This window comes from Antechinus flavipes, chromosome 2 (genome assembly GCF_016432865.1).
Source record: "Antechinus flavipes isolate AdamAnt ecotype Samford, QLD, Australia chromosome 2, AdamAnt_v2, whole genome shotgun sequence".
Taxonomy (NCBI): domain Eukaryota; kingdom Metazoa; phylum Chordata; class Mammalia; order Dasyuromorphia; family Dasyuridae; genus Antechinus; species Antechinus flavipes.
This window is the reverse complement of record NC_067399.1, coordinates 538,658,527-538,678,326: the sequence shown is the minus strand read 5'-3', so window position 1 is coordinate 538,678,326 and position 19,800 is coordinate 538,658,527. Positions and strand designations below refer to the sequence as shown.

The 19,800-nt window shown below is 36.5% G+C and overlaps 1 protein-coding gene across 1 annotated transcript in view; it reads left to right on the top strand.

Annotated features, from left to right (window-relative positions):
* Positions 1 to 19,800, top strand: part of IQCH (IQ motif containing H) — a 295,121-nt gene that overhangs the window by 169,320 nt on the left and 106,001 nt on the right. The window contains exons 11-13 of the mRNA XM_051980800.1: positions 3,889 to 3,972; positions 8,588 to 8,763; positions 17,862 to 18,134. Of these exons, the coding sequence (XP_051836760.1) occupies positions 3,889 to 3,972; positions 8,588 to 8,763; positions 17,862 to 18,134 (533 nt within the window). The remainder of the gene's footprint in view (positions 1 to 3,888; positions 3,973 to 8,587; positions 8,764 to 17,861; positions 18,135 to 19,800) is intronic.

Here is a 19,800-nt window from a genome sequence, read left to right as displayed (position 1 = left end):
TTGTATCAAAGCTAATACATATAGTACTTCCTAAGTGCTAGGCCCTTTATTATTTCATTTGATCCTCACAAACACCCTAGGAAATAGGTGCTATAATTATACCCACTTCACTGATGAGGAAACTGAGGCAAATAGTTATTAATCGACTTGCCCAGGGTCACATAGCTAGTAAGTATCTGAGAATGGAGTTGAATTTAGATCTTTCTGACATGAGTGAGACCTGACTTTCTATCCATTGCACCACAAGCCTATTCCTTTTACTTAAATAAAATACCAGTCTAATACTTAATGATACTTAAATAAACACACACACACACACACACACACACACACACACACACACACACACATCCGAAAATTAATTCCAGTCAGCAGATATTTATTAAAGGCCTCAGGTGCACAGCACTACTTCCTGCCTTCTCCCCTGGTCTTTTCAGCTCCCCTCCTCTCTCCTCTCTCCCCCTCCAAAAAAAGGAGAAAGAAAAAACTTTGGCGAGGGCAGCCAGAACAAACTGATGCAATGCACGTGGGGCCTTAAACTAGCAACAGAACTATCAGACGGAGGGGGGGGGGAGAGGGGATCCCAGAACACCTGGTTTCAAATCTTGACACCAGCATCTACTAACAGGAAAACTACCTTAAATCTCTGAGGATCCGTTATCAGGATCTTCATCACTAATAATCCTCATTATAATGCGGCTAACATTTCTCTGGTGCTTACTCTGTGCCGGCACTTTGCTAAGCGTTTTGTTGTAGTTTTTATTATATTTGACCCTCTCAACAACCTTGAGGTGCTATTATTATTAACCTCATTTTGCAGATGAGGAAACTGAGGCAAGCAGAGGGTCAGCGGCTAGTGCTGGTCGCGCGGCCGGTGGGCGTCTGAGAGCCATGTGAAAGCAGGTCTTTGTGACTCGGCCTCTTCAGGGGAGCTGCCCTCGTGACTGGTGGTGTGGCCATTGCTCCGGCGTTCAGACTCCCCAGGGGGCCATTCAGGTCCACGCGCGGGCAGCTGGAAGGAGGGCCCCGGGCAAGCTGAAGAGGCCGGCCCGGCGGAGTACTCCGGCCCAGTCTGTGCTGGCCAGCCTAATGCATACGGGGCGGGGGCGGGGGAGGGGCGCGGGGATGGACCAAAAGCCCGGCAGGGAAGGCACAAACATCGTCAAGTCAGTGTGAACCAGGGGTTTGTTGGGAATTGGCAAATAAGTGATAGGGTCTGTCACAGATAGAATGAAATAGTGTAGACACGATACTACCAATGTCCTAAAGCCACTATCATGGTTAGCATTCAATCTCTTGGAAAAGCCAACCCCCAATTACATAATCCAGATAGATTTCTTCGGTCAAAAGATGCAGGCTTGACAACAGAGTGATCAGCCATCTTTTATTTTGTAAATTAGATTTTTTTTAATGAAATCTCTTTTAATATGTTTTATCTTTATTTTTTCTTTTTGAGAAATGTAAATAGAATCTTATTTTTCCTATTACATGTAAAGACAGTTTTCAAAATTAATTTTATAAGATTTTGAGTTCTAATTTTTTCTTCTTCCCTCTCTCCCTTTCCCCCTCTCCAAGACAGCAAGAAATCTGATTTCATCTTTGTTTTTAAAAGAAGTTGCATTTGGAGAATGCTTTCAGACATATTCTGAAACATTTTTTTATTTGGAAAGAAAAACTAATGTTTTTATTTCTTTATTATCAATAGTTATTAAAGGGATGTGACCACCCATTCTTGGTTCTTTAGGCATCTCCTCTTCTTGCGCCCACCACACACACAAGGTCTTGCCTTATCAATAGTCATAGTGTCTAGAATTGGAAGAGAACCCAAAAGTCATTTGATTCATTCTCTTCATTTTAGATAAAAAAACTGAGGTCCAGGGGAAGGGGAAGTGATTTGCTTCTGTTTGCACAGTAGTAAATGTCAAAGGTAGGAATGAATAAACCCAGGTCTTTGGGCTCCAGAGTTAGTGTTCTTCTCATTGTGCCATGTTGCTTATCCAACACTCAATCTCTTTTTGAGCATCAGTAAGTAAACTGGAGAACATCCAAAAGAGACGAGGTTAATCAGAATAGCAAAGGGCCTCTAGTTATGAGAGAGGAAGTATTGGTCAAAATAACTGGATATGTTTAGCCTGGAGAAGAGCCATAAAAGCTGAATTCAAATATTTGAAGGATTTTTTTGTGGAAGAGAAATCAGACTCAGGCTAATTGGCCCCAGGAGGTTGAACCAGGAGCCATGGGTGGAAATTGGAGAAATCAAAATGTAGGCATCTTGTCAGGAAAAATTTTCTACTAATTAAAAAGGATCTGAAAGTGGAATGGGCTCTCTTGAGAGGAGGTGGGCTCCTCTACCTTTGAAATGTTCAGAGGTTGATCAGCAGCTCTTTGGGTATGTTACAATGAGAACTCTTTTGGTGTGTAGGTTGGACCAGTTGACCTCAGAGTTCCATTCCAAATCTCAATTTCTGTGATTCTGTGAGATCAGCCTAGAGAAGCATCCAACTAATTACCAAAATCCAAACATTTCTGGTGGTAGAATTTGGAGTTTATTAATAGTTTTCTTTTTAACATTTCTAATTTTATATGTCAAGTGGATTTCCACTTTAAGAAGTGAAAATATTTTCATGAACCATTCTGTTTGTTCTTTTTACTCTCTGTTGCCATTTTCATTTCTTAAATGTGTAGGCATAGAAGCAAAGATTAAAGCAACAAATTATAAATCACTTCATTTCAAAATTCTATCTGGTGCTTAAACACTGGCACCAGTGCAAGGAACCAATGCAATGATCACAGTCAGTTTTATCTGAAAAACCCTAAAAGTGGAATCATAAGTGTCCTTATATTTAAAAAAAAAACAATCTTAGAAACACCTTGAAGATTTAGTAACATAAAGTCATTTAATCTGGAGTATTTTAATTTGAGACATGTGTTTGGACTCAGTAACCACAAGGAGGCATTGAAGCGTCTCTTCTAAATGTGAAAAGCTGTTGAATTAAAAAAAAAAAAAAGTTATGCCCACAAATGTTGAATAACTTACAAACAGAAGTAGTCCAGCCTACAGATATATTTTTGCCTTTTAAATTAGCTTTTTGATTCATGGTCTTTGAATCACCTAAAAACTAGAAGAAAATATTGCTGTCATTTTCTATGGCATTGGTAGAATGTTGGACCATTGTGACCCATAGGCTTTTTCTTCCTGTATTATTTTCAACAGAACCAGATGAAAGAACTGAAAAAGTAAAGCAAATGTATTCTCTATGGAGTTTTCCTTAGTCCTGACAAAGTAGCTGTTTTCACCTTTTAGCTTTTCAAGGTTGAGAGTTCCTCTAGCTAAGTCCAGAAGCATATTTCTTTAGTACTTGGTATTAGTAAATCCACATACTTGACAGCAAGAGGTTTATCTGAAATCTGGCTGTCAGTTCAGAATGAATCTGGGAAAGGTTTTCAAAATGCCGTGATACAGGAGATAAATATTTTTCAAAGCCCAGTGATCCAGTGTTTGATATCTCAGTTTGTGCATACCACATCCTATTATAAACATTCAGATTTAAGCATCAGAAATTTTCTATGTTATGACCTGATTCCTGGCAGTTTTACTGCTATTATTTAAAAAACAAAGACCCCTCATCCCCGAAATGCTGAACCTTCCTATTTCCAGAATCAGCTCCTTGGTACATATTTCGAAATAATGCTTAATTTTCCAAAGAGCATGAACCTCATTCTTAAGATTGTATCATTTCTGTAAGATGTGTCACAGAAAATCAAATAGCATTCCTGGAAACGTATTGTGATTTATCTTGTGACTCAATGGATTTTTTGCAATTTTTGCAAATGCTTTGACAACTACATCTTTCCAGATTTTGACACTTTCTTTGTGTTTTTTTTTAGGATATAACAAATATGTACGGGAAAATGCTGTTGATTTCCATGTGCAACAAAATTTGCAGCTGGGAAGATTGTGTGATATACTAGGTATAGTAAATGCTTTCACTTGAATACAGTTTTCTAAAATGTTCATTTGGATGAATTAGTAAATGTATAATATTTTTCAAATTTAAAATGTAGCATAAGGGTTAATTCTGATTCTAACATATATCTGTAAATGAACAAGATTTTTCAATTAAAGAATAATTGCATGTTTTATTTTTAAGATGCAGGTTTCATGGTGAAATCAATTCCAATTAAAATTTTTAACCAAAAATAAACAAAACCCTCCCTTATCAATTGTTTATACTTTAAATTAACTTTCATCCAGATTTAGAAGAACATTTTTCTCTAGGCCAGGAGCTTTTTCTTCTTCAGAATCCTTCAATGAGCTCATAATTCTCTATTTATGTCACTGGCAGTCTATTACCTTGGAAATTAATGTAATGTACTACAATACAGCACTGTGGCTCCATTGCAGAATAAGTAGTTAAAGAAAATGGGTCAAATAAAAGTGATCCTTTAAAAAAATAACCTTTTAATTTTTAGCAGGTAAAAAAAAAAAAAGATCTAATCAAGAATTGCTTAAAATGCGAATGTCAGCTTGAACAATGAGTCCCTAAAGTCAGAGTTTTGAAACCTTTTTGGGTCATTGCATTCTTTCTAGCCAACAATTTGGAAGAAAAGAAATAACAAGCAATTTTCGAATGAAAGATGAGGAAGATGCTTGCAATTTGTGGAGAGAAGTAGCTTTGGGTGATGTTTTCTAAAGCCCAGTGTTATGAGTTAGGTATGAAAGATAAGAAGTACAGATTGTCAAGAAGGAACACTGGGTAAAATTTCTGGACCTAGGCAGAAAACTCCTTGAAAAGAAAAAATTACACCATTTTTAGTCTTTGTTATCAAGTAAGAATTGCCTTAGTTTTGTTGGTGCAATAGTTTCTCCCAAGTCCTTCTTTAAGCAAAATAGTGAAGAATTTTAATTTATCAATGACCAACTTAGCTGGCTCCCTGGAATGACATACTTTACATGATTCATATATATTTCAGCATCATTATTATTTCATAAATGCCATTTGGTAACAAAAATATATCTATTCTGGAAATTTACAGTGTCCTAAAATAATAGTATAATTGCTTTAATCTATTATCTAGGCACTAATACTGTTTTGCTGCAATACAGAATTTTAAAGACCTTAAGATTGATTTGTTAGTTCTGAGCAATTGGAACTAAAAATCTGACTAGGTGGAACCTATATAAATGCAATAGATAACAGATTTTGTTTTAATTTTGTTTTTTTAATAGCTAAATATATCCATGATGCTCAAGTATAACCTGTTATTGTTGTTTAATTGCATCCAACTCTTCATGACCCTCTTTGAAGTTTTCTAGACAAAGATACTGTGGAGTGGGTTGCCATTTCCTTCTCCATCTCATTTTACAGAGAGGAAACTGAGGCAAACAAGATTAAGTGACTTGTCCAGGGTCACACAGCTAGTAAGTATGTGAAGCCAGATTTGAACTTAGGAAGTTCTTCCTGACTCCAATCCCAGTGTTCTATCCATTGCACCACCCAGCTGCCCCACTTCTCATAGTCTGAATCACTACTATAGAACTTTTTATAAAAGATTTTCTTCACACAGGATTATGTAAAAGAGATGTTAGGCTTCCATCTTAAATAGTTCAGCCAGAGATCTTGCCTGCCATGGAGCTTCTTCTAGCTATGAGTAACCTATGGGAGAATATAGAGTTGATTGAAGCCTTTTCTTCCTAGACAATGGTAGTATTACTGCTATTCATCCTCTTCAGAAAGAGGTCATAGATCTTCAGGGAGAGTAGATCAAAGGAAACAAAGTACTCATTCATATAAAATAAGACAGGAAAAAAAGAAATACCAGAAAATCTGGTAAAGATCCCTTTCTTCAAGACTCCCCAGTATGAAAATATCTATCTCCTCTTTGCAGTTATTTAGCTTATCTAGGTTGGATGGGGACAGGAAAGGCACTAGGAAAATTCCATAAATGTAAGTAATACCTGTTATTCCAATATTGGCTGATGGAGGTCAGCTAGTATCTATTAGAAGCCTCCATTGTTAATGCTTTCAATTCCTGGGAAGAGTAATAAGTGAGAGACTGACTGAATGTGATATTGAATATTGATTAACAAAGAAACTGTAATCTCCATCTTAACTACTTTCCAAAACTACCTAACAATGAATTTTTGAATGTTTGCAGCTTGATGATCAATCTGAATGGATGCCATGTGGTTGTGTAATTTGAATTTTTTTCTAGAAGAAAGGGAAGAAAGGGAAGAAAGGGAAGAAAGGGAAAATCACCCACATTAGTTTTGCTCTGGAAATTCCTTCATTTAAAAAATGAAATGGTTCATGTATTCACATGTTTTTCTTTCCTTCGAATTCTTCCTATATATTTAATTGCTTCCCACTCTTTTATGTTTGAGAGTTTTCAGAACATTATGGCACATTTGATTGCCCTTGACATTGCCAGTGCCATTGGTAAGATTGTAATGGCTGTGAAAATACAAAACACAAGGTTCCAAATTAAACTATTGAGGACCTAAATAAGTTATTTAGTCTTTCCCAGTTTATCATTTATGATCTTGATATGGAAATCTGATTCTGGAATTATACAAGATTTGTCAATGAGTATCCTTTTAAACATGGAAGACTTCCTATTTTCCAGCTTTTCTTCCATTTTCCCTAGCTTTAAATCAATCAAAAAAATATTTTTAAGCACCTGCAATATGCCTAAGCTTATGCTAGACATTGTAGAGACATGCAAAAACATGGAATTTGCTCATAAAGTTTCTGTTGTTGTTCGAAGACTAAATTAACACATCAGAAAGAACTGCTTTGTGTGTATATATAAACCTATGCATATACATATCCTGCTCCTTTGCTAAAATTATGAATTATTTCTAATAGCTTTTTAGTAGAATCTCTGGGGTTCTCTAGGTATACCATCATATCATCTGCAAAGAGTGATAGTTTGGTTTCCTCATTGCCTACTCTAATTCCTTTAATCTCTTTCTCGACTCTTATTGCAGAGGCTAGTATTTCTAATACAATATTGAATAATAATGGTGATAGTGGGCAACCTTGCTTCACTCCAGATCTTACTGGGAAAGGTTCCAGTTTTTCCCCATTGCATATGATGCTTACTGAAGGTTTTAAATATATGCTCCTGACTATTTTAAGGAAAAGTCCTTTTATTCCTATGCTCTCAAGTGTTTTTATTAGGAATGGCTGTTGGATTTTATCAAATGCTTTTTCTGCATCTATTGAGATGATCATATGGTTTTTGTTTGGTTGGTTATTGATATAATCAATTATGTTAATAGTTTTCCTAATAGTGAACCAGCCCTGCATTCCTGGTATAAATCCTACTTGGTCATAGTGTATTATCCTGGGGATGATTTTCTGTAATCTTTTTGCTAATATTTTATTTAAGATTTTAGCATCAATATTCATTAGGGAGATTGGTCTATAATTTTCTTTCTCTGTTTTCAGCCTACCTGGTTTAGGTATCAGTACCATGTCTGTGTCATAAAAGGAGTATGCATATACATATCAATGTTTTATGTATATATATATATATATATATATATATAGATACACACATGTATATATAATACAAATATAAATGTTTATATGTGTGTATATACAATATACACACATACAAGTAGATGTTCAGAAGGGAGGAGAATGGAGATCAATGAGGGTTGGAATAGTTGGGGGTGATTCACACAGGATATGGGGTTTCAGATGACCAATGCATCTCAGTATGTCCACTTCTTCCTTTGACCCAATTTTTACTGAGAAAATATTCTGACTCCATTGGCTTATAATAACCTGGTTAGCCTATTCACAGATATTACTGTCTTGCTTAAAGACAGCTGTACCACGCAGTGAGAAATCTCAAAGAGTTTTCAACACCATGTTGGATAGAATGTTTAATTATCAGTTCTCTCTGTATACCAAATATCTCACAATATGAGAATTTTAACCAACTTGATAGGGGAAAATATGAGAATACTCAGATTAGGACAAAGTGTCTTGTAAACCAAGAATCATTAGCTGTGTCATTTAAGTCACATGCTCCTTTGAAGGATATAAAGCAGAGAGATGGTTGGATCCTTGGAATAATCACTGTGATTGGAACCATCCAACTGTTTATCTTTTTATTTGGAAAAGACATTAATGTGGATTGGTCATGTTGAGTCCAGACAAAGAAAAGGAATTAGCATTACCATAACAGCTCAGTTTTATAATGTGCTAAAGTTAATGGGATGCATTCTTAAAGTAATATGTAATTTTCCCCCGAAGTGTCTGGGACTTGGAAACAAAATCCCTGTATACTATTGGAATATGTAGCTGTATGGTCCTTTACATTCCTCCTCCTGCAGGAATAACCATTTCTACTTTATTTATCATTATTCTTCATTGCTTATTCAGAGAAATGCTAAAATACCTCAACGTCTGTTAGATTGGTAAGAGTTGAAGAAAATCAATCTAAATTAACTCCTGCATAGCTTTTGAAAGTGTTCTTTATTTTAAGCTACTTTGAGACAGTCAGATACCATGTTTCACAATATTGTTAACCTTTTTTTCCCAATAATTAACGCTATGCCCATTGTTTTTAGATGCCAACGTGGAAGTCATCTACATCTGCCCCTTTCACCCGCCTGAGGAATTATTGGGTTATTATAATACATTGCTGGGTCTACAGCCAGCTGTCATAACTGGAAACCCTAAGGACATAGGTGACCCGAAGGACAGGTTCAGAATTCTCTCCCCTGAAGCTATAGACTTCTTCCCTGTGAGTTTGTCTTCTAATTACTACAGCTTCAGGGATGCAGTAAAATTAAATTGGAAATTTTATAACTTGTAACGCTTGGGTACACATCAGTGAAATATTATTGCAAGTTTAACAGCTTTACTGATTAGACTGCTAGTTAGTGTCTGGGAAATAAATATCCCAGTTTAGCTTTATAGACTTAGTTGAGGTAACCCAGCCCAGCCTATTTCTTGCCCATCATTCAATTTTGACAACTGGGATATCAGATAGATTTATAAGAACTAGGCAGTATTAATCAAAAACAAGAGCCACTTAGAAATATAGAAAATTTAGTTAGCAGGAACCTTATCCACTTCATCATTGTATAGATGGTGATAATAAGTCACAAATAGGTTCATCCACTGGTGCCATTTGGTCTAAGAGCCCAGGTTACTAGCTCCCAGCTAGTACTCCACTATGCTCTTATTTCAAATTCTGAATATGCTGTCACTGTTGTTTGGTCATTTCAATGATATCCTTCTTTGTGACTCCATACAGAGTTTTCTTGGCAAAGATAGTGGAGTGGTTTGGCATTTACTTCTCCACATTATTTTACAAATGAGAAAACTGAGGCAAAAAGGGTTAAGTGATTTGCCTAGGGTCCCAGTTAGAAAGTATCTAAGGCCAAATTTGAACTCAGGATGATAGGTCTTCCTGATTGCAGGCCCAACACTCTATCTGTTGCATCATCTTCCTGTCCTGTTGGATGTTTAGATTTTTCTAAAATTTATAGCTGCTAAAAGGTGGTTTTAAATTGGGCTGGATCAATTTAGAGTAAATCTGAACAAGAACCTTTGAAAAGCAGGCAGGAGGAATGATGATGATGATGATGATGATGATGATGATGATGATGATGATGATGATACTTAGCAATTATATTGATGGTACCTAGCAATTATATAGCACTTTATAAGTACTTTATAAAAGTTATTTCATTTGATTCTTGAAATAGTCCTATAAGGTAGGTATGATTTATTATCCCCATTTTACAAGTGGAAAAACTGATATAGGTAGTGATTCCATGACTTTGCCAAGACCACATAGGGTTTAAACCTTTTTTTTTTGCCTTCAAATCTTCCTGACCCCAGCTCTAGTGTTCTACTCACTGGGTAACTTAGCTCGCATAAGGAAGAACAGTTTTGAGGGTACCCTAATAGTTCAGAAAAGTTCTCGGATTCTGTTTTCCAAGTAGTACTCCACAAATTCTCCATGTAAAAGAAATAAGGATAATATTAGCCTATAGGTCTAAAGTGTCTTAAGATTTACACAATGTTCTTTATGCAACAACCTTGTGAGTGTAGAAGAGTCTAAACATTGTTATCTCCATTTTACATTTAAGGAAATTGAGACTTAGAGTGCTTAACTGGGTTTCCCAGAAACATGCTGCCACTAAGTGTTTAAGCTGGGATTTGAGTTCTGCAGGAATTCAGGTTACAAGTCCAATGAGAATTATATAAATTTTTTGTAAAGCATTTTTTTCTTTAAATATCTTAAATTTCTTTTCTAATGGTAGCGTTCTTCCTCATTTGCTTCTGCAAGTCCAGTCTACTAACGTTGACTTTTTTATCTACTAGTGTAATCTTCCCTCCTCTTCATATACTACAGAGAAATCACCAAATACTTTGAAATAAAATAAATCCATTTCCTTTTTCAGTTATATCATTCCTGCTTTAGGACTGCCAAAAAGTCTGGATTTGGAGAATTGGGGAAAGGGATCAATGGAAAGGGAGAAGACAAGGACAAGGTCAAGGGTGTCACTTGTATTCCTGGGGACTGTTTGTTCATTACTAGCTTATCTTTTGCTCTCTGCTTAAATCTATTTCCCCAAGTTTATTATGTGGAAATTTGGGAGTTACTAAAGTATTGGATTAGGGAGAGAATTATACTCATCAATGCTTCAATGCCTAGTAGTTCAATTAATTCTTTTTAATAAAATAAATATAACAAGTATTTATTGAGTATCTACTTGGTGACAGATATTATGCTGAGTGCTGATAGATACAACAATTCAAAAGTATATAGCTCCTGCCCTCAAGAAGCTCATATGAGGGGGAAGGGAACTGTTAGGAATGATAAAAAGGGGATGAGCAGGCATTAGGCAGGAGCCTTGATGTGAGGAGTGGTTCCCACCATCCTAACCACTTAATGATAATGAAAAAAAAAATGCTTCCTCTTCAACAGGAAGAAGGAAGTATTGGATCAGTTACTTTGTTGATAGTATCAAGGCTCTTGCCACCAAGGTGCTAGGTGGTAAGGAAGGCTGGAGTGAAACGTGGTGTGGGAATTGCAACCTCCTGGGAGGCCTGGGCAAGAGTGCCTGTCCATAGAGGGTGGGATTTAAAGTTCAAGACTTACTTCTGAACATGCTAACTATGAGAGCAATAGCAAGTCACCTAATTTCTCATTGCCCCCAGGGAACTGTCTTAGAAGGCAACAAATTGCCGATGAATTTCCATTCCACATTGGTAGAAAATATTTCTATAGCAGTAGTTCTTATGTCAATTAAATCACAGGTTCAGTGTCTTTATGACCACTCCCTTTTGCTCCTCGGGTATAAACATGGAGTAAGATGTTATGGAAAAAATAATTTTTTAAAAGTGGGTGCATGTGTCTGTATGCAAAAGGACTTTAGTGGCTTGTCCAAGGTCGCACAGCTAGTAAGTGATGAATGTCTGAGGCTGGATTAAACTCAGATCCTCCTGACTTCAGGGCAGGTGTTCTATCCACTGTGCTATCTAGTTGCTCCTCCCTCTCCCCCCAAGGAAAAAAAATCATTGTCCAAGAATCAGAAGACTCTTCCCATCTTTACCTCCTCTCAACTCTATTTCAGGGACATAAACCAAAATTTCCTTTTCCTTTGCTACATGTGAAGGAAAAGATAATACACTACCCTGTGATTACTGTGATTTTCTGCCTAGGCCAAAGCTCCCATCGATGACCATCACTCCCTAATTCCTCACACACATCCAAATCCCTCCAGTGTATGTCTCCCATTCTTCTTTACCCTTCTTCTGAAACCAATATTGATGAGGTTTAGGTTTGGGAACCAAATGAGGAGGTCCAGATTTAGGGAACCAAAGCGAGATTAGGGTTCCTGGTGGTCAGGGAGTTAAATGATAAGGTCTAGTGGCAGGTTCAGGGTTCAGGGAACCAAATGGAGAGGTTTGGCTCCCCTGCAACTCCTTGGGATTTGGTGCAAGGGTAGGGAGTTTTGGGGACTCCCTTCTGGTGGCACAGGGATTCTCTGTAAAGGAATTACAGAGCCAAAAAGGCTAGACTGAAGAAAAAGGTTTATTATAGGCATTGTGAAGTAAAGAATTCTTGACAGAGAGGCATAAAGTTTTGTTAGGGAAATAGGTGAGCATAAAGAGAGGGTAGCACCAGAAGAGAATATCATCCAGTGGGCAGAGGTTTCCTTGGCATGGCATAGCATGTTAGAACCTCTGCAAAGAGTTGTTCCAAGTTGAAGTTTTTATAAGCCTTGGCTACAAGCTGGGGTTTGCTCTTGATGGGGCTAGTGGGTGGAGTTCCAAATTGGCTCTTTTTACCTACAAGCTGGATTTCAGCTTGGGCTGGAATTGGAAAAATGTTAGAATTGAATGAGTGTTTTTCCATTTCAACAGGATTGATATCTCCAACTAGGAACTCAACCAGCCCCACCTAAGTTACAGAATGAAGATGTTTGTCCTCAGGTGGGGTCCCCACAGACACAGAGTTCAAGGAGAATCTCTCCTTTAAGGATTTTTAGGGTTTGGGAATCCCTTCAGTATTACTCACAAACTCCCCTGAAGTCTAATAGATGCCCTCTTTGAAAATTCTTTTGTATATATTTTGTATTGACCTGAATAAGTACATATTGTTCTCCTAGATAGAATGAAAGCCCATTGAGGATAGGAACTGTTTTATTTTATCTTTCTATTCCCAGCATAGTGCTAAGCACTTAGTGGGTGCTTAATGAATTCCTACTGGGAATCAAACCTAGATTCCATCTATTATTCTGACATTAATTCATTGAGTTACGATGATTGAGTCACTTCACTGAAAGTAACCTCCTTCTTCATTTATAAACTTCTGGTGGCCATTACAATGGCTACATTTCAAAAAGTCCCTTTTAGCTCCAAGCTCCTTGGATGTCTATCTAAGGAATGCTATGCTGTAAACCCTGTCTTTGATGTCTGCTCAGCTGGTGGTCTTGAGCTGGTGGACATTTTAATAGATCTTGGATGATCCTCACTGGTGCAACAGAATTATATTTCATGTCTACACCTTTTTGAATGGAAGTATTGCAGATGATCATTTTTTAAAATATCTGACCCTTCATGGCATCATACAGTTGATAGAGAGCTGGCATCAAAGTTGAGAGCACCTGGATTCAAAGTCCCTTCTGACACATTCACTGGCTCTATGACTCTGGACAAAAACATTTAAGTTTTACATATTCTAGGCAGCTAAGACTCTTAAGTTACAGAGATATTGACTTGTATTAGTAGATCAAGTTTGCCAACTCTGGGAGTTCTCCATACTGATGAAATCACAGTCCTTTCCCCTCTTCCTATTCTAATTTAGATTATTTGAGCAACTAATCTATTTACATGCAATTGACCTTTAAAAAAAAAAAAAAGAAAGAAACCACCTTCTCTTTGTGTTCAATTATTGCTTTTTAACCTTCTAAATAGAGACATGCAATTGTGACAATGCTGATTTTTAGTAGCTTAAAAAGCAACTCTCCCCTTTAAAAAAAAAAAAAAGCCAAAATGAAATACTGTTCCAAAAAAAAAAATAAGCCATTGAATGGAAAAAAATGCCAAAATGTTTTTTAGGCCTGCCCCAGAGACAACACAAAGTTGAATCTATAATGACAAAATGCACTATTGTATCACATGTCAATATTTTTGAGTCATTAATCTTTTAAGGAAGTGATAAATAAGCAATTAAATGATACCTGACTTGTCAGAAAAAGAAAAAAAAAAGTAAGGAAGAACATTTTCTATGACACTTTAATGCTGACACAATTCTGAAAAGGTATTTTAGCTTTGGGACATTTATATTAGTCCAAAGTAAAAGAGCCTTGTAGTCCATTGTAGCAGTGGTCCATTGTAGAGAGCACAATTATTTGTCTCTATATGTCCAGACAAGACCTGTTGGCAATAACCTACATTCCTTCCTTTCCCTGACAGAGGTTCAGGAACAGGGTCTATATATTTTATTCTTCATTCATTTGTTCAATAAGCACTTATTAAATATCTACTATTTATAAAGCACTATGTAGCTATTTTGTTCAGTCTTTTTTCAGTTATGTCCAATTCTTCAAACCTACTTAGGGTTTTCTTGGCAGATTTATTGGAGTAGTTTGCCATTTTCTCCTCCAGCTCATTTGACAAATGAAGAAACTGAGGCAAATGGGGTAAAGTGACTAGCTCAGGGTCATTCAGCTATTAAGCATGTGAGGTCAGATATAAACTCAGTAAGATGAGACTTCCTGATTGCAGGCCTAGCACTTATTACACTGCACTATCTACCTGCCCCATTAGGGAATAGATAGAAAGAAAAATTACATAAGATTTCTACCCTTAAACATTATGTAGTAAAAAAAAATGTTATGTCCATAAATAAACATAATTCCAGCTAGAGTATATAAAGTACCACAAGAGAAAGACAAAGTGCTCAGTAGGGACAAAAAAAAGATGATGATTTCCATGCAGAATGGTAGTTTGGGATGCATAAAACACAGAACTTTAAAAGGAAAAAATTCCACATGGAATTCTGTTCTTCCTTTTGCCATTTGTTGGATTATCTCCCCCAAACACTTTAGACCACAAGTATCTAACACATGGCCTGTGGGCCATATGTGCAGCCCAAAATAAATTGAAATGTTATTGTAAACTATTTAACAAAATGAATAAAAATACAATAAAACATTGCTAATATTAATATATATTTTTCAAAGTTAATATGTGGCTGGCAGGGATGGTTTGGGGGTCCCATTTCTATTTGAGTTTAAGATCAGTGCTCTAGACTTTCTATTTCTTTATTGATAAAATGGAGAGAATGATGATTTTACAAAACTAAAATAGTACTAAAAAACTGCTGTTCTTGGAATATTTCTGTGAGCATCCCAGATAAATCAAGTATCTGTAGCTACCAACAATGGGTCTCCAGTAGTCTTGTGCTCCACCTCATTGGGAAAGGAAGCAAAGCAACCCTTAAAATGGGAAGGTTTAAAATATAGTCAATCAGACTGAAAAATCCAAAATTATCCAGAAGTAGCATTTAGTTCCTTACAGATTCAACAAGTGAACTTTAAGATTTCATTTTTTAAAAAAATTTATTTTTAATTAACAAAAATTGATTTTGCTTCTTTCTTACTCCTTCCTCATCACCTTCACTACAGAGGAAATGAAAGAAAGAGAAAACTAACAGTAGGAAACCAATAGGATTTCCTAAGATTGCTTTCTCAGATAAACATTTTTTAAAGTTAATTTTTATATAGTGTTTTAAGATTTGCAAAACCCTTTACAATTATCATTTCATGTTATCCCTATAACAGGTAGCTAGATGGCACAGTGGATAGAGCACTAGGTCTAGATTCAGGAAGACCTGAGTTCAAATACAGCCTCAGACATTTACTATCTGTGTGACCTTGGACAAATCATTTAACCTTGTTTACCTCAGTTTCCTCATCTGTAAAATGAGCTGGAAAAAGAAATAGCAAACCACTCTAATATCTTTGTCAAGAAAAACCCAAATGTTGAACACAAAGAGACAGGCAGGACTAAAACAACTGACATCCTCATAATAACCTTAGAAGGAAGGTTCCTTCTACCTTTGTTTTACAAAGTAGTACATAGATGATGATTCCCAAATGGCATTACTCTCCATTCTTTCATATCTTATTTCTCCAGGAGGTAAGGTGGTATAATGGAATGAGAGAGTTCTGGTTTTCAAAATTAATGTTCTAGTCTTAACTCTGTTGTGGACTGGCTTTAATGAACAAGTCCTTCTACTAGCCCAGATTTAAAGTTTCTCATATGTATAATTAATTAAGAATCCAGAATAGATGAACTCTAAGGTCCTTTTCAGAGATATGAAAAAGACTTATCTCCAAAACCTCTAATGGCTCCTTATCTATTGTAGATGATTACTGATATTTTTCTAGGATTGGGTTAGAAATAAAATAGACCCACAAGTTTAATTTATATAGGATTACTTGCTATGTGGGGGTGTGGGGTGAAGGATGGGGAAGGAGAAAAATTTGAAACACAAGGTTTTACAGAGGTGAATGTTGAAAACTATTTTTGCATATATTTTAAAAATAAAAAAACTATTATTAAAAATAAAGAAATAGATCAATGTCTCAACAAGATGGTTGAACAGTAAGCTTTGGGACTATGTAGCTTCTTGTTCATAGTCATCCATCAGTTCAGGGCCTGAAGTGATATGAGGGATCATCTAGTCCAACTCCTTCATCTAAATATGAGGGAAATGATGTTTTAAAAAGTCAAATGATTTGCCCAAGATCACACAGTTGATTAAGTGGAAGGAAAGGGATTCAAATCCAGGATCTCGAAATCTGAACCCACTTCCATATCATGTTGCTATCCCAGTGGAGGTCCTATGAGACCTATTCTAGCTTTAGGGTCCCATGATTCTATATATGATCATAGTTGTAGGATTCCAAGATTCCCTAGATTCTACATGTTATATTAGTTGTACGACATTTGAATATTGCAATTTAATTAATTTTCAATGATGCAATTAATAGTAAGTTATCAAGGTACTTTTCAATGGTGTTAAAAATTATTCATAGTTGGTCATCCCCAAATAGCATTATTCCCTATCCAGGTCTTTGGATTTTTTGTTTCTAGGGAGGCAGGTAAGGGGTGCAGGCCAGATCCAGACTTGGAATCAGGAAGACTTGAGTTCAAGTCCAGTCTTATACACTTACTAATAGTGTGAACCCTCACTTATCTCCTGTTTGCCTCAAACTCTTTAACTCTAAAATGGAGATAATTACATCTACTTCCCAGAATTGTGGTGAGGATCAAATAAGGTAAAGTCTGTATTTAGAACAATGCCTGGCAAATAGTCTTTCCTATATAAATGCTTATTTCCTTCTCTCACCTACTAGGAAAATAGGAACCCCTCTGGCAATCTAGTGAAGCCTTTGGATCTCTACTTAGAACAATATTTTTAAATAATTAAAGGAAATACCTAATTCCATTTAGAGATTATTGGAGGCTGGGGTTGGAATTGAATTTATAAATCTTCCCATCTAAGTTCATAGAACCCCTAAAATTTAACCATGGCTTACTAAGGAGTCATCCATGAAAGCCACTTAAGAACCCCTACTATAGAGGGTGTGAAATATGGTTACCTAGGATCTTACAAGGAAGTCATATGAATTGTTAAATTCATATGTCTCATTGTCAAAAACAAATATGAAAAGGGGTTTTCCATTTGAAAATGAATTTGATGCCTGTTGGAAAATCCAGGTTCTTTCCCCTCCTCAAATCATCTGCAGAGAAAAGGACTTGATCCATGATAACTATAGCAAAAAAGCATACTCCATGAAATTGGGCTCTCTAGTGGATGGGGGTGAGGGGGAGGGGATACTCCAAGTGCCTTCTTTCTGAAAAACCATTTAAAGAGTGCTTCATTTTGTACATAGTGTGGTGAGATATATTCTCTCCTATTGGGCTTTTTTCTTCATTTTTTGGTATTGATTTTCCAGGCACTTTAGTGTTAAACCATGCCAGAAGTGTTGCTGAGATGAATCACTATTATCCAAAGGCCGCCAGCCTCTTTTCCGACTGACAGAAGGATAATTCCACGTGGATCAAATAAATACAGATGTGTAGTAATTAGTTCTATTCCCAGTGAGCCCATTCCCAACACACTAAAGATGTGAACGATTATGGAGCCTCACCCCAACAGCTTTTATCAATTTAAACTGCTAAACTACAGGATAGGTCATAACCCAGCCTGCTATTAATAATGTATTTATTGTGTGCAACATTATAAATTAGGGGCATGGAATGGGAAGAACACCTTTTAACAAGAATAATGTTATCTTTCCACAGGGACATTGTATGTGCCTGGCCAGTCATCTCAAGTACAGTCCCCAGACAATCAAAAGAATAAAAAATCTCATCCAAGGAAAGGATGCGTACATTGTTGGCGGGCTCATCCACAAAGATGATTTAGCTGTGGCAGACATGTTGGATGTGCCTATTCTAGGCTCAGAGCCTGAAGTGGCCCAGCTCTATAGTACTAAGTCTGGAAGTAAACGGATCTTTGCCAGTGCCCATGTACCAGTTCCTCCTGGAGTTTATGATGTCTACAATTACCCACAGGTAAGCAGCAGAAGGAAGGGATGGCTTCATAGGCCTCTGAAAATCTTGCCGATCCTTTGAGCTTTAATGGCACCTTCTATTCCTTGATATGTCTATCATCCAGCCCCTGCTTAAGACCAATGATGGAAGGCTCACTACCCTCATGGATCAGAGCATTCCCTTTTTGGACAGCCCTGATGGAATTTTATCCTCTGTATTGAGGTGAAATCTACCTTCCTCTAACTTCCTTTTGTTGTCCCTGCCTTTGCTCCATAGAACAAAGCCAAATCGTCTTTGACATGGTGACCATTCAGATATTTGAAGAGAGGCAACTCACCCTCTTCAGAGTTTTCTCTTCACCAGACCCAGCTTCTTTATCTGATCATAGTATTGCATGTTCTTGACCTTCTCACTTTTCTGGTCACCCCTAAAGTGCCATGTCTAGACCTGGACACAATACTCCAGCTTTGGTGCAGTTAAGATAAAGTACAGCATTATGGACCCTCCAGACAACACTAGAGACTCTATCCTTTTCCTCATAAGGACAAAACACATCTTAGCTCCTTTGGTTAATCATGCTGCTGATTCATTCAGAGTCAGGTCATTTAGAACCTGATTCCTTTAGAATTGGGGAGGGGAAGGAAGAGGGGGATTTCTACATGAATTGCTTTCCAAACACTCATGTTTTGCTTCATGCATGTGGCTATGTTATTGATTTTATGAACCAAATTATTGAAATTTAACTTTAAGAACTGGTTCTGCTTTGGTTTCTATATGGTTTTCCCCTGAAATGATCACTTGTCTTTATAATAAAGGAAAGGTAAAGAGTAAATAACTGGCAATTCATCATTATGTGTTTGTTAAGAAGAATTTTTACAAAGAATATTTCATAGTGTCTATTAGTCACAGCTCATAGCCATATGTATATCCATATCTCAAGTCTCTATCTACCTGGATATGTCCCAAGACTGGAAATCTCCACAAAATCATAGAATGTTAGAACTGGAACAAACCTGGGAGATCATTCATTAAATCTTAGGATTTAGAATTTGCAGGGGAGCTTAGTGATTGTCTACTCTAACCCTTTTCTTTTTTACATATAAAGAAACTGAGCCCCAAGAGGCTAAATGATTCACCCCTTATTACTTGTGAAGGCATTGAAAGCCCCTGTTGTAATACAGATGTTGACTGGGAAGAGGGATGCATTAATCAGTTATCAGTCATTGATGGCTTCTTAATTCATGTTAGTTCATATTGGCTGATCAGTCATTTAACAAGGCCTTGAGAGAATGAGATAGGTAAACTTTGGAAGGTCCACAGTAGGGGGTAGGTACCTGGACATTGAGAGTATGGCAGAGTGCTACAATGTCCTAATGGGAAACCAAAGCAGCTCATAGAATGAGGCAATTTACTGGAACCTATACTCAGGGAGCATCTTCTTGGATTTATCATCATAGGATCCTCTGCCAAAAAGCTTCTAGGGCCTAACATTGAGTCTTATGTCAAATTGTACTTTTCAGAGGCTAGCGTACAAATCTGTTTACAGATTTAAATAAGGTCTGTCATTTCATTTATTTATTTGTTTTATTTACTTAATTTATATACATATATATAAAAGTTATATATTTTTAATATATATTAATTTTATTTTTAAATTAAATTTAATATATATTATATAGCATATAAA